This window comes from Lathyrus oleraceus, chromosome 2, assembly GCF_024323335.1.
Source record: "Lathyrus oleraceus cultivar Zhongwan6 chromosome 2, CAAS_Psat_ZW6_1.0, whole genome shotgun sequence".
Taxonomy (NCBI): Eukaryota; Viridiplantae; Streptophyta; class Magnoliopsida; order Fabales; family Fabaceae; genus Lathyrus; species Lathyrus oleraceus.
Genome location: NC_066580.1, coordinates 3,184,564 through 3,200,779, shown reverse-complemented (window position 1 = coordinate 3,200,779; position 16,216 = coordinate 3,184,564). Strand labels below are relative to the sequence as shown.

At 35.3% G+C, this 16,216-nt stretch overlaps 1 protein-coding gene and 1 non-coding gene across 6 annotated transcripts in view; both read right to left on the bottom strand.

Moving 5' to 3' along the window:
• The window catches only part of LOC127117497 (NAD(P)H-dependent 6'-deoxychalcone synthase), a 29,448-nt gene that overhangs the window by 616 nt on the left and 12,616 nt on the right, over positions 1–16,216 (bottom strand). Inside the window, exons 1-3 of one of the 5 annotated variants that reach the window (XM_051047533.1) lie at positions 7,640–8,149; positions 7,317–7,560; positions 7,133–7,226 (exon numbers count right to left, since the gene is read on the bottom strand). In XM_051047533.1, coding sequence (XP_050903490.1) covers positions 7,133–7,226; positions 7,317–7,560; positions 7,640–7,959 — 658 coding nt within the window. In that variant the 5' untranslated portion in view covers positions 7,960–8,149. Of the gene's footprint in view, positions 1–6; positions 251–329; positions 623–6,696; positions 7,227–7,316; positions 7,561–7,639; positions 8,150–16,216 lie in introns of those variants that run through there. The other 4 variants (XM_051047530.1, XM_051047531.1, XM_051047529.1 and 1 more) reach the window with 4 other exon arrangements.
• On the bottom strand, positions 10,364–10,470 carry LOC127124092 (small nucleolar RNA R71). The gene has a single exon (XR_007803730.1). It is a non-coding gene; the product is annotated as a small nucleolar RNA R71 (small nucleolar RNA).

The window sequence follows — 16,216 nt, the reverse complement described above, 5'->3', positions numbered from 1 at the left end:
ACTTACTTGATTAACAGCAGGAAGAACAGTGGCAACAGATAGTAGCTTTTGAAGTTTCTTGACAGAGAAGTTACTGACACCAATAGCTTTCGTGAGTCCAAGTCTCAAAGCTTCTTCCATGGATTCCCACACACCTTTTACATCAAATGGTAGTAGATCAGCCACATCAATTGGAAATGAAAACTTTCCGGGCTGAGAACTAAGTGGCCAATGAATCAAATACAAATCCAAGTAATCCAACTGAAGAGTCCTGCACAAAATAATCAACAAATCCAATAAGTCTCTTTCGCGATAGAGATAACAAAAGTGACTAATTCTAGTTTACTTACTTGAGAGATTTTTGTAGAGCAGGAAGAACAAGGTGAGGATGATTTTCAGTAACCCAGAGTTTAGAAGTAACAAAAAGCTGTTCTCTAGTGACAAGACCAAGTTGAATAGCCTCATTCAAAGCTTCACCAAGAGCTTGTTCGGAGCCATAAGCAGCAGCAGTATCAAAGTGTCTGTAACCTTGTTTGATGGCTTCGATGATTGCTTCTTTAGTGTCTTTCTTGCATGTGAAGTCAGGTGCTGATCCCATTCCAACCACAGGCATCTTAATTTGAGCAGATGTGTTGGTAAGAACCTTTGTTGGAATTTCAACACTGCCCATGTTGTTGTTTTTGTTGTTGTTGTTGGGTTGAGAAGGTTTAAGGTAAGGTTGTTTCAATTTGAGGTATTATGTTTGATGCTAGAAACTATTATATATAGCTAAAAAATGGTGAGTAGCATTATTCTATTCTATTTGTTGTTTAGAGGGTAGGTGGATTATGATAATTTCTACCACTTGATTTGATTTAATTGAATAATATTGTAATGAGTAAAGTTTGTGGTGGCATGTATATAATTAATACATTACATGTTTGACTCCTTTTTTGTTTGTTTCATTTTGTATAGAAATTTGCATGTTGCATCGCTATCTTATTGACTATTGGTAGCCATCTAGATTTTATAATAATAATAAAAGTTTATTTATTTATAAAATTCTTTCTAAGAGTGACTTGTAGGGTGGCAAGTTAATGGCACGAACTTAGGTTTTTACGTAATTCTTCCATAAATAAATTTGAGAGTTTCTTAATACTAAAAAGAAAGTAAGAATTTGAGAAATTATGTTACGACCTTTCTACAGAGCAAGGGGCTGCTATTGTGTTTTTTTTTGGGTGACAGGGAATTAAAGTTTGTCACCAAAATCCAAATTGGAACAAGTTGAGCAATGAGCATACGCAAACCCGGATCGAACAAATTCTTGTCAAACCGGTGGTACTACCAACAAAAACAATTGGATATTTTTCTTTTTACTTCTTTAGCTTTCATGCTAAAAAAATAAAAATAATATGATATTCACACAAAAAAAATTATCAATTCATGAACAATTTAAATATTCTGAAATATATTAAAGTGTATGTAAAGTATTAATAAATATCGTATTATCATTATAACATCAATTTAAAAATGAATCATTTTCTTATCTTGATGATTCGTTTAATCTTATAAATAATTTAATTGGAATGAGAAATTCAAGAATAAGGCTTAAGATATTGGAGTTCAAAATCAAAGATTAAATTAAGGTTTGAGGATTTCCCTCACTTTAATTCTTAATTAATAAACGGTCATATTTAATTTCTTAAAAATTATTATGTTAATTAAATAAGTTATTTTTTTTTAAATTTTGAAAAAAAGTCAGAAGTTGTGCATGATAATCTAATTTGTATTATTAATTTGAGGTGATTTTTTTATATTTAAATAATCTATTTTTTCAATTAAAATTTTTAAATAACCATTTTTTAAAGTATTTAACGAAATAATCATCTTTCAAAAAAATATCTAACCTAGGCGCCAGTTGCATTGGTGCATCCAATGAAAATATTAGTCATTGGCGCCACATGCATTGACACATCCGTGACCTAGGCGCTAGTAGGATTGCATGTGTAGACGCCACATGCAATGGCACATGCATAGTCCACTCTATGTGTGCGCCAATGCATGTGGCTACTGCTCCACCACTGCATCTATAAATACACAACATCACACTCCCATAATTTTTCACACAACTTCTTATTCTCTCATTCCATTTTTCTTCAATCTCCTTCGATATTCTTTAAAATGTCTTCATATTCATACCTGTGTCCTTATATTCACAAGGGAAATGTCGATTTAATCTTTTCAGCAGTGCAGCCTCCGATCAAGATCCGACTTTGGAATGTAGATAAGTTCGAACATCTTAACAGGACCTTGAACCGTTGGTTAGATGAAGACATTACAGATGGTGAAAGGATTAGAAGAATTCAATGACTTGATACGACGTTCAACCAAACTAGAGAAGTTCGTTTCTGGGTCAATATTAAAACTAACAGAGACGTTCACATGATCATGTATATTTCTCACAAAATTGTTTTGATGGTTGTAACCGCCTAGTTATATTGTTTATGTGTTGTATTTATTTGTGACGTTATTTTATTTGTTGTAGTTTCTTGTGTTTTTGTTTAATTATTATATTTGTTCTATTTGTCATATGAAATGAATGTTGTTTTTAATATAAAGTAAAAAAGCTACAATTAAAATTATCTTGTTGTGCTTATTCCAACACTGAGACATTTAGTACGATTATGACCGGGCTGACGACATGAATTACACAATCTAACCATTTTGTTTGTCGTATCCATTTCGGTTCGAATATGGGTGCTGTTTGGGCGACCCTTTTTCTTTCTTCGTATTATTTCTTTGTGCTAGAGAGTGTCCCTTTGATCTGCAGACCAGTAATCCTCATTTGCTACCACCTAAAAGCTAACTTTGTAAACATTACAAATGATTATGACTTTGTAAACGTCAGATAATAAGTTAGAAGGATCCCGTCGAACCTTTGAACATGCCGCTATGAGATGGGAGCAAGGCATACGAAATGCTTGAAACTTTCCGTAGTCGCACCACCTTTTATCTAGTTCCACTCGATGGTGTTCCCTCGACATGCCTTCATTGTGATCCATTGACCCAGTAACACTGTATCAACCTTTAGTACAGTCAAACACCATGACCACATGTGTGTTAGCTTTGACAACTTCCTCTTTAATGAATTTCATTGAAGCATCACTGAACAACTGCTCAGATTGTAACACTAAACTTCATTTGGAACGTCTGATCTAAAATAGCGCCCCTAGCCTAAAATAGGTTGCTTACACTAGAGCGGTTATAGGTAGGTTTCAGATGCCTTTGAAGACAAAGTTCATTGATTCTACAAGATTTGTTGTCATGTGGCCCCATCGTTGACCGTTGTCGCATGCCCTAGTCCACTTCTCCAATGGAATATTATCGATCAACCTTACTGCATATGCGTTTGACAATGTGATGTCTTCGTGGTAGTGTTTAAAAGAAGGTTCTGTTAATGCATACCTTGCGTTGACAACCTTCTTACTACACGTCACACACAATTTAGAGCCACACATGTTTTCAAGTTTATGTTTAATTTTATTTATTTATTAAAATAAGTTATTTTGATAATAAATAAATAATTTTGTTAAATTTGTTTTTATTATCATTATTAATATATAATATATTATTTGTTATTGTTTTGTTGTGCTTTGCATAACAAAGAGGACACTGATTGGAACACAGGCATGTCATTTTTGTTTGCATGATCGTTCCCCTTAGTTATTTCATCCATTAATTTTTGTATAATTTTGTTCAAGTTTTGGCTATGGTTTGTAAATTTATACAAAGTTTAATCTTTTAAGTGAGTTGTTGAAATGAAAAATCGCCAAAGTGACCTCTTTTGTGCAATTGCTTATGAAAAATGTTAAATATTTTTCTGGTTGTGTGTATGCTTGTCCATGCGAGTATCAATTTACCCAAAGGACAGTTGGTGGTTGGCCGATTTTCATACGCGCATGTGATGGTAAACATGTTATAATTATAAGGTTTCACATGTGAATAATAAATCAATCCAAAGAGGGGTTTATTATCTGACATTTTTTTTATTATCAATGTTTAATCGTTACAACAAGAGGACCACTAACAATTAATATTAATATCCAAAGACTCAATATTGATGTTGCACTAGGTATCTTAAGATGCGCTATGTCTTTATTTGAACAAATTGAAAATTCATTTTTTTTGTATAAGTATATTATAGTATTTATTATGTTCTATTTTTCAACTACAATTGCTTTAATATGTGCTAATATGAATAAAGTTCCAGTCCTTAATGGGATAAATTTTAAGGATTGACATAAAAACATGAAAATTGTTCCTGGCTACATGGATCTTGACCGTGCATTAAGGATGAAGAAACCATCTTCTCCTACGGAATCTAGTACCTCTAAACAGAGGAAAAATTATGAGAAGTGAGATCGCTCCAATCACATGAGTCATGGTTTGGTTTGTTCTGAGGTCAATTTATCTTCAGTACCTGGAAACACTTGGTGGTTAGACTCTGGAGCAACTACTATTATCAATGTTTCAATGAAGGGTTACCTGAACTACCGGAAGCCAAATGATGTTGAAAGATAAATCTATGTGGGAGATGGCAATTCGATAGAGGTGGAAGCTGTAAGGAATTTTATTTTATTGATGTGTACCAGATTTTATTTGGATTTGAAAGACACTTTTGTGGTTCCGTCATTCAGACGAAACTTAATTTCAGTTTCTTATTTGAAAAAATCAAATTACTTTTTTTCATTTGGAAGCAATATGTTCAAGTTGTATTTCACTTCAGATATTGTTGGAACTGATCACTTACGGGTCATGATAATCTATATTTGCTTGCCATAATAGCTACCTATGACAAATACTTAATTGTGGAATCACGTGGTAGTAAGCGTAAAATTGATGATAACAATTCAGGAGCACTATGACACAAGTGCATAGATTCACATCTCTTAAAATAGAGTTGAGCGACTAGTGTCTGATGGAATTTTGGATTCCATTGGCTTCACAAACTTTGATGTTTGTGTTGAGTGCGTTAAAGGTAAACAAACAAAAGCAAAGAAATATGTTGCATATAGAGCTATAGATGTCTTAAAATTAATACATACAGACATTTGTGGATCATTTCCCACATCTTCTTGGAATGTGCAACAATATTTTATATCATTCATAGACGACTATTCTAGATACGCGTACATATTTATTATACATGAAAAGTCACAATCATTGGATGTGTTCAAATCGTTTAAGGTTGAAGTTGAGAATCAACTCAACAAAAGACTTAAGAAAATCAAGTCTGAGCGTGACGGTGAATATTACGACATATATGACGGTTCAGGTGAACAACGTCTAGAGTCTTTTGCCAAATATCTGGAGGAATGTGGAATCGTCCCACAATACATCATACCATGATCGCATAGTATGAACGGTGTTGCTGAAAAACGAAATCGAACTCTTAAGAATATGGTAAGGAGTGTGATTTGTCATTCTACCTTGCCGGAGTCACTATGGGGAGAAAGACTGCAACTTACATCCTAAATAGAGTACCAATAAAGGCAACTGCCATAACACCTTACGAGCTTTAGACTGGGAGAAAGCCTAGTCTAAATTTTTTTCATGTGTGGGGATGTCTAGTTGAGTTAAGACCTTACATGCCAAATGAAAATAAATTGGACTCCCGAACAATAAGCAATTACTTTATTGGCTATTATGAAAGATCTAGGGGGTACAAATTTTACGATCCCAAATTCAATTCAATTTTTGAGGATATTGAGTTTGGGGGGAATAATAAGGTTAAAGACTTTGTCTTATAGGAAGAATCTATAACAATTCCAGAACCAATTCAAATAGTTGCTTTTGATTAAGTAAGAACGACACCTCAACAAGAAATTGTTGAAATTCCTCAAACTCAAGATGATTTAGTAATTCATGAAGAACAAACTCAAGATCCTCAAGAACAAGTGTTACAAGAACCAGTACCTTTGCGGAGATCCACTAGAGAAAGGAGAAATGCTATTCCGGATGATTACATATTCTTTCTCCAAGAACATGAGGAAAATAATGGTATGATGGAAGATGATCCAATCAACTTTCTTCAATCCATGCAAGATTACAACTTGGAAAAGTGAATTGAAGCAATGAAGGAGGGGTATAAGTCCATGCAAGACAATAAAGTTTGGAAACTTGTCCTGTTACCATAAGATGTGGAACCCACCGGTTGCAAATGAATTTTTAAGATCAAACAAGATTTTAACGGTAATGTGGAAAGGTATAAAACCCATCTTGTTGTTAAGGATTATACTCTAAAGAAAGAGATTGACTTTAAAGATACTTTCTCGTCGGTTTCATCGAAAGATTATTTTAGGACAATCATGACTCTTGTTTCCCATTATGATTTGGATTCAACATTTTAAAAATGGATTCAACATAAAATTAGTGTTTATAGCACTGCTCATTTCTATATGGGACAATTTCATTGATTTCTCATTCACACTATCATGAACATAAAATTTCTTAAATATAATGCAAACTACCATTCTGCTTGTTGGGTTATAATGTGGTGATTATGCATTCTTAAGTTTTGATATTAGTTGTATACCACTCTTTCAACTTCTTAGTATAATATTATTACTTGTTGGACACACATCCTATAATTGAATTGTATAATCAAGTCAATACAATTTTTTTGATAAAAAAAATTACAATTTTCATCACAGTAAAGTAAAACACTATTATAAAATATATTGGAGAAAATTATTAAATTAAAAATTGATCATTTAAACCCAATACAAAAACATTGGTAATTCAAAGCTCAAAAGAAACAAGTAGTATAAAATAAACACAAAAGATAGATGCCAAAGCAAAGTTGAATAACTTTAGCAACTTTTCTTTTATATTTCATCATCCCAAAGATCATTGAGACTTGGCTTGGTTGGTCCAGGGATCAAACGATTCTGCTTAATTTGATCAATTTTCTCATGATCCTCCTTTGTCAGTGTCCAATCAAAGATTCTCAAATTCTGGCTCATTCTCTCCTTATCATAGCTCTTTGGAACAAAAGTGATTCCTTGTTCATATAACCATCTCAGAGAAATTTGTGCAATAGACTTTCCATGAGCATCTGCAATCTGTTTAAGCATATCATTCTCCATAACCTCATTGGCTCCTCTACTTGCACCTTTCCTCAACGGTGAAAATGCAGTTAACACTATTCCATTTTCATTGCAAAATTCTCTCAGCTTCTTTTGTTGCCATGCAAGGTTCATCTCCACCTATACATACATACACAAGTACATTCTATAAATACATATTGATAATCAGTCAAAGTTTTAATCTAAATTGATGTTTGGTTAATGACTTACTTGATTAACAGCAGGAAGAACAGTGGCAACAGATAGTAGCTTTTGAAGTTTCTTGACAGAGAAGTTACTGACACCAATAGCTTTCGTGAGTCCAAGTCTCAAAGCTTCTTCCATGGATTCCCACACACCTTTTACATCAAATGGCAATAGATCAGCCACATCAATTGGAAATGAAAACTTTCCGGGCTGAGAACTAAGTGGCCAATGAATCAAATACAAATCCAAGTAATCCAACTGAAGAGTCCTGCAAAAATGAATCAACAAATCCAATAAGTCTCTTTCGCGATAGAGATGATAAAAGTGATTAATTCTAGTTTACTTACTTGAGAGATTTTTGTAGAGCAGGAAGAACAAGGTGAGGATGATTTTCAGTAACCCAAAGTTTGGAAGTAACAAAAAGCTGTTCTCTAGTGACAAGACCAAGTTGAATAGCCTCATTCAAAGCTTCACCAAGAGCTTGTTCAGAGCCATAAGCAGCAGCAGTATCAAAGTGTCTGTAACCTTGTTTGATGGCTTCAATGATTGCTTCTTTGGTGTCTTTCTTGCATGTGAAGTCAGGTGCTGATCCCATTCCAACCACAGGCATCTTAATTTGAGCAGATGTGTTGGTAAGAACCTTTGTCGGAATTTCAACACTGCCCATGTTGTTGTTGTTGTTGTTGGGTTGAGAAGGTTTAAGGTAAGGTTGTTAGAATTTGAGGTATTATGTTTGATGATGGATTAAGCGTTGCTAGAAACTATTATATATAGCTAAAAAATGGTGAGTAGCATTATTGTATTGTATTTGTTGTTTAGAGGGTAGGTGGATTATGATAATTTCTACCACTTCATTTAATTTTAAAGTTTGTGGTGGCATGTATATATTAATACATTACATCTTTGACTCCTTTTTTGTATAGAAATTTGCATGTTGCGTCGCTATTGGTAGCCATCTCGATTTTATAATAATATTTATAAAATTCTTTCTAAGAGTGACTTGTAGGGTGGCAAGTTAATGGCACGCCGCACGAACTTACGTTTTTACGTAATTCTTCCATAAATAAATTAGAGACTTTCGTAATACTAAAAAGAAAGTTAAGAATTTTGTTGACCATAAATAAATCAGCGTAATGAGTTTCAAACAGAAGTGGTCCACGTCGCCCCAATTTTCACTCCTTAAATCACCTTCCCATGAATCTCTCCCTCAACTAAGTCCTCCTTATTTTTCTCAAGCACGAAGACCAAGGGGTACTATAAAAGAATGGAAGTTGGAAACTTCCGCTCTCTCTCTCTCTCTCATCCTATCTCTCTATCTTTTTTCGCTCCTGCAATTTTGTTTTCACGTATTTTTCTTCAGCAAACATTACTTTCTTTGACGACAATTTGTTTACTTTTCCGTTCAAAACTTTGATTTTTTTCCCTTTTTCCTTTCCGTTTTTCACTTAGCCAAAAGTAGTAGTTTCCTACATTGGGGAACTACTACAACTTAGTTAGTTTAGTTTAAGCATTTATTTCGAAAAAGCAGAATCCTACCGACCTTTGGAGGATTGCTCAAGTACTTCAAGGTTCAACCTATTCAATTAATCAAAGTTCCAGGTTTTTATTCAATTATTATTATTGCTTTATTATTAAATAGTCATGTTTGCTTTATTGTTAAATTGTTTTTGTTTGTCTGTATTTGCATTATTTAACATGTCCGACTAAACTACCGGTATCAGTATGTAAATAATTTAATTAGATGAGATTTAATAATAATCGGTGTAAACTTCTTTTCTCAAATAATCTTTATGGTTGTGGTTTTTAATTTGAATTTAATTAACTTTGTCACGAGAGTGAGAAACTATTTAATACGGTTTTGCCACGAGAGTGGGAAATTAACTAAGGTTAGAACCGACAATCGCGAGAGCGTGAGGGTCGAACTGGATAGTAAAAACTAGGCATTGATTTTAAAAACAGCGAGAACACTTTAAAAGCAATTAGAACTTATTTATTTTCAAAAAGTATTTTTAACTTCAAATGGGACAGCGAGAGCACACATTCTGACTTAAAAGTATAGTTCGAGTCAACAATCACGAGAGTGTGAGATAAAGCCTTTTAAATGAGTATTTCCTACTGAAAGGTATTTGGTAATTAAAGTATACACCGGTGACTTATCGAATCCCTGACAATTAACGCGTTGCATACTGATATCTCTTCATTAATATTTTCTTAAAAACTTAATTTTCTTTAAATTTAATTTTTGTTGAACCGAACCTCTAAAAATCATCGCCTTAGCTAAACATAGTAACATCGATAACATTAGTTTGACCATCGGTCCCTGTGGGTTCAATATCTTTTAAAACTAAACGACTAGACTGTGCACTTGCAGTCAAGTATCCGATAAACTATATTTTATATACAATCACGACTCGTATCAAGTTTTTGACGCCGTTGCTGGGGACTGATTTAGTCAAATAGTGCAATTCTTTCGTTGTGTAGTATAGACTAAGGTAAAAACTAATTTCCTTTCCCTTATTTCTCGGTTGCATGCCAAGTACTCACTCACAAGGCGAAAACTTAGTACCACCAATCGCAGAATTAGAGCGTTTCTTATATTTAAGACGCCGAATACTAGAGTACCAACGAAGGTACAATATTCCTGATATCTTCTTTCCTACTACTGAACCAGTTGAAAAACCAACCATGGCTACAGTAGGACCACACAATCGTCCTCTTAAGTTCTACGCTACCCCGTCCCAACGAGAACCTCACAACAACATTGCTGCCCCTGCTATCGATCGAAACGATTTCGAGTTGAAACCCTCATTGTTATCAGCTGTCCAACAACATCAATTTGCTGGAAATCCTACGGACGACCCTAATGAATATTTGACCAAGTTTGTGCAATACGCAGACACTGTGAAGACGAATGGTATATCTCAAGATGCGATAAGACTACGTCTTTTTCCTTTCTCTCTAAGAGACAGAGCTTGGGCTTAGTTGTGATCCTTGCCATCCAACTCAGTCACTACATGGGAAGAACTGAAGAACGTTTTCTTAGCCCGATATTTATGCTGAGCAAAACTGCTATGCTGAGAGCTCAAATCAACGAATTTCGACAAAAAGATGCAGAATCTCTCTACGACGCATGGGAGAGATACAAAGACATGATGAGGATGTGTCCACATCACAGTTTCGAAGACTGGGTGATCATTCACACATTTTACAATGGACTTCTGTATAACACAAGACTGACAGTAGACACTGCCGTGGGCGGTGAACTTATGGACAAGCCATACAACGAAGCATATCAACTCAATGAAACATGGCCCAAAACCATTGCCAATGGGGAGGTGAAAGAACTCAAGTAGAAAAGTCCCAAACAAAAGGTGAAATGTACGAAATCAGTAGCCTTGACCATGTCCATGCAAAGGTAGATGCCCTTGTTCAAAAGTTAGATAACTTGACCATACCACCCGTAGCCACCGTGGCTGTCATAACTCCAAACTGCGAGTTATATGGAATTCCTGGACACACTGCACCAGAATGTCAGATATTAGCAGGAGTCGCCACTGATCAAGTAAATTATGCACAAGGAAACCCTTATTCAAATACCTATAACCCAGGTTGGAAAAACCATCCTAACTTTTCGTACAAGAACAACAACGCCTTGTATGCACCTGACAAAGCACCTGCTGTTCCACCTGGGTATCAAAAGCCAGCTACTAATGCTCCTAACATTCCTAGGAAGTCCAACCTTGAACTAATGATGGAAAATTTCATAGCTACCCAAGCTCAAACAAACAAAGACTTCTTGAACCAAAACATACACACTAGTGAGCAACTTAAACAATAAACAAGCAAAGTAGATGCTTTAGCCACCCACAACAAAATGCTTGAAATACAGATTTCACAAGTGGCTCAACAACAAGCATCTACAGCTGTTCCTACTGGCACATTTCCTGGACAACCACAATCTAATCCAAAAGGACATGCAAATGCCGTTATATTGAGAAGTGGAAAAGAACTAGACGGACCCGTATATCCAAGACTTCAAAATCCTGCCATGTACCCAAAACCTGACAAAACAACAACTGAGAAGGTAAGTGAACCGAAGGAGAAGGAAGATAATACCCAAGAGGCCGAAGAGAAAGAAAAACCTTATGTGCCTCCACCACCTTATAAACCACCCATTCTGTATCCTCAAAGATTCACAAATTCTAAAACTGCAGGGCAATTTAAGAAATTTGTTGAACTTCTGAAGCAACTGAACATCACAATACCCTTTACAGAAGCTATCATGCAAATGCCCTCATATGCCAAGTTTCTTAAAGAGATCCTATCTAATAAGAAAAAGATCGAGGATAACGAAACAGTTACACTTACTGCTGAGTGTAGCACAATAATCCAAAACAACATGCCTCCCAAACTGAAAGACCCAGATAGTTTCTCCATACCCTGTGTCATTGGAAAGTTCGTCATAGACAAAGCTCTATTCTACTTAGGATCCATCATTAGTGTAATGCCCCTATCCATCTGTAAAAGGCACAACATGGGAGAACTAAGACCAACCAAGATGTCTGTTCAACTAGCTGACCGCTCAATCAAATATCCTGTGGGTATACTAGAGAATGTTCTAGTACGTGTAGGACAATTCTACATTCCTACCGACTTCATAATCATGGAAATCAAAGAAGATGCCACTACACCTATTATATTAGGAAGGCCATTCTTAGCTACCGCCGGAGCCATAATAGACGTGAAAAGAGGTAAGCTAACATTCGAAGTTGGAGAAGAAAAAGTTGAATTCATCTTGACACAATTCTTACAAGCGCCAGCTATAGACGATACTTGTTATCTACTTGATGTCATAGAAGAGTGCGTAAGAGAGATGGAGATGCAAGAAACCACATATTCTGATATAATGAAAATCTAAATCCCTCCAATCTTTGAAGATGATAATTGGCGTGAACCATACCAAAATGACAGTCTAAGCGAATGCTTAGCACTTACACCTAATCACATGCCATGCCCAAAGAAACCAGACTTAGAATTAAAAACACTACCCAATAACCTACGATAGGAATTCCTAGACACTGAACTCAAAAGACCAGTAATAGTCAACGCAGACTTAGGACAGATTGAAACTGAAAAGTTACTAGATGTCTTAAGAAAATATCCAAGGACGTTAGGCTACAACATCATTGATCTAAAAGGAATAAGTCCTTCTATCTGTATGCATCATATTATGCTAGAGGAAGATTGTAAAACCTCTAGAGAACACCAGAGAAGGATCAACCCGATCTTAAGTATTGTAGTCAAGGATGAAGTAAAGAAGTTATTAGATGCAGGAATCATATATCCGATCTCCGATAGTCAATGGGTTATCCCCGTTCATGTAGTACCCAAGAAAAGGGGTGTTACAGTTGTTAAGAACGAGAAGGGCGAATCTATAGCACAAAGAGTTGTGACCGGAAGTAGAATGTGCATCGACTATAGGAAACTGAATAAAGCCACTTGAAAGGATCATTTTCCCCTGCCTTTCATTGATCTAATGCTTGAACGATTGGCTAAGCATTCCCACTTCTGCTATCTAGACGGTTATTTAGGATTCTTTCAAATTCCTATCCATCCTGATGACCAAGAGAAAATAACATGCCCTTATGGTACATTTTCTTATCGACGAATGCCATTTGGACTATGCAACGCTCCCGCAACATTCCAAAGATGCATGATGTCAATCTTCACTAACTTTATAGACAAAATTATGGAAGTCTTTATGGACGATTTTTCTGTTTGTGGGCAGAGCTTTGAAGGATGTCTATCAAACCTTGAAATGGTACTTGAAAGATGCGTAAAGGTGAATCTCGTATTGAATTGGGAGAAATGCCATTTCATGGTCCAACAAGGAATCGTGCTAGGACACGTAGTATATGATAAAGGAATTGAAGTAGACAAATCTAAGATTGAAATTATAGAAAATCTTCAACCTCCGAAAACCGTACGAGAAATACGAAGCTTCTTAGGACACACCGATTTCTACCGACGCTTTATCAAAGGTTTCTTGAAAATTACCAAACCACTGACTGGTTTATTAATGAAAGACGCTGACTTCATCTTTGATGAGAAATTTTTAACAACGTTTGAACAATTAAAAACATCTTTAATCACCGCACCAATCATGCAACCACCTGACTGGAGATTACCATTCGAAATCATGTGTGATGCGAGTGACTATGCCGTAGGCGCAGTGCTAGGACAAAGGAAGGATACAAAACTTCATGCGATCTACAACGCAAGTAGAACCTTAGATCCTTCCCAAATGAACTACGCCACCACTGAAAAGGAACTTCTAGCTGTTGTGTTCGCTTTAGACAAATTCCGTTCTTACTTAATAGAAGCGAAAATCATCATCTATACTGATCACACTGCTATTAGATACTTGCGAAGTAAGAAGGATGAAAAACCAAGACTCTTAAGATGGATCCTACTCTTACAAGAATTTGACTTAGAAATAAAAGATAAGAAAGGTACTGAGAACGTAGTAGCAAACCACTTATCACGAATCGAAGGGAACAAGCCTGAACAAGTTCCAATCAATGATGATTTCCCTTACGAACGACTTATAGCCCAAATGGAAAGCGACATGTCTGAGCTAACCTTAAATGATACCAAAATAGAAGAATCCATGGAAGAAATTCATACGAATATAACTCTACCATGGTATGCTGACTTTGTCAACTACCTAGCTACTGGAGCACTTCCACCGTACCTATCATACCAACAAAAGAAGAAATTCTTTCATGATCTAAAACAATACTACTGGGATGAACCTCTGCTTTTCAAGAGAGATGCCGACGGTATTTTCCGTTGATGTGTTCCTGAGGATGAAATAGACGATATAATCTCTCATTACCATTCCTCTCCCTATGCTGGGCACACAAGCACTTCAAAAACTTGTGCTAAGATCTTACAATCTGGCCTCTTTTGGCCTACTCTATGGAAAGATGTCCATAAGGCGGTTATAAATTGCGACCGGTGCCAACACACTGGTAACGATTCAAGACGCGACGAAATGCCACAAACAGGCATCTTAGAAGTGGAAGTATTTGATGTATGGGGGATTGACTTCATGGGACCATTCCCGTCTTCTTTTGGTAATAAGTACATACTCGTAGCTGTCGATTACGTTTCAAAATGGATCGAGGGTGTAGCTTCTCCGACAAATGACACACGAGTAGTGATTAAGCTGTTCAAGAACGTAATTTTTCCTAGATTCGGTGTGCCAAAACTAGTAGTTAGTGACGGTGGCTTCCATTTCATATCAATTATCTTTGGAAAACTTCTTCTGAAGTATGGAGTCCGACACCTTGTAGCAACACCTTATCACCCACAAACCATGGGCAAGTCGAAGTTTCGAATAGAGAGATCAAACAAATTCTAGAAAAGACTGTCGGAATATCTAGAAAAGATTGGTCATCTAAACTAAATGAAGCTCTATGGGCATATAGGACAACTGTTGAAAAGTATATTTTTGGCAAATATTTTAATATCGTATCCACAGAGATTGGTTGTTATTACCGCCGTTCTATAATCCAAGTTGTTATAAGTTTAAAATGTAACCAAGTTGTTTTGTTTGAATAAGTATCTTTTGAGTAAAATGACACTAAGACAATAAAATAGTTTTAATCAAATGTAAAAGGTTTGGCAAGATTGGAGTTCACTATCCTATTTTCTTATGTTTCCTTAATGACAACTATATGGACTTAAGATTATTGATGATGTTCAAGTATCCTCTCAATATCATTTATTTCTAAATGATATTGTGATAATCACTATATTAATCTTTAGAAGATTTCTCCACCTAAATATCAATATAGCAATCTTTAATGTTTGATACAAAAGAAGAGTAGTGAATAAATATATTTCTACAACTCATTCACTACTTGAAAGTATATTTTAAGTCAAGAATTGGACAATCTTTCTCAACAACTACTCAAATTTAAATATTCAAAATAGGACAAAAATATCATTCAATACATCAATAACCTTTTGTCATATACAAGAGTCAAATGGAATACATAAACAAATAGGAATAGCTACTACCTCCAATCTTGACAAAATGGGGTTTAGCTACTCATCATCATTTTGGACAGCAAAATGCAATAGCAAACTAAACTCTGTTTTTCTTCTACAATGAATGAAAATTTTCTATTTTTTCCATTCTGTTTTTTAAAGAGTTCAACCTTTCTTAAAATGTTCATTTTCATCTAAAACTGAAAAGCACTCTAAAAATGATACAAAAGTGTCACACTAAAGTTGGGTTAAAACAGAACACTTGGTCCAAACAACATGCTTGCTGGTTTCGCAAGGTTCGCGGCGCCATCCCTGGTCGCGACACGAACTGAAGCAATTTCAGCTTCCTTGCCTTGCAAGCTTCATTTAACAATTCTCCCAAGTGTTATTCTTCCAAATTATGCTTCCAAATTGCCATTGAAACTTCTTCCAAATTATGATTATGCACTCCAATGCTCTTTTGTCCAAAAACTCTACAAAACTAACAAATACGTGAAATATCTACTTAAAACATAATCACTTAAACTTTATTGCATTTATACAAAATTGTGAGGATAAAAGTGTGTAATTCAATAAGAAAATGGTAAAAGGGACCAATAAAAATATATGAAAAGTAGTACTAATTGGTCCCTAACAACAACCTACAAGACCCCAATAGGTACCACACCCTTTAAATTAGTCTATGGTAAATCATGTCATATCCCTGTAGAGTTAAAACACAAAGCTTATTGGGCAATTAAGACCCTAAATCTAAATTATACTTCCGCAGGCGAGAAGTGAATTTTAGACATTCACGAATTAGAAGAATTTAGACTAGACGCCTATGAGAATGCCAAGATATACAAAGAACGAACTAAAAAATGGCA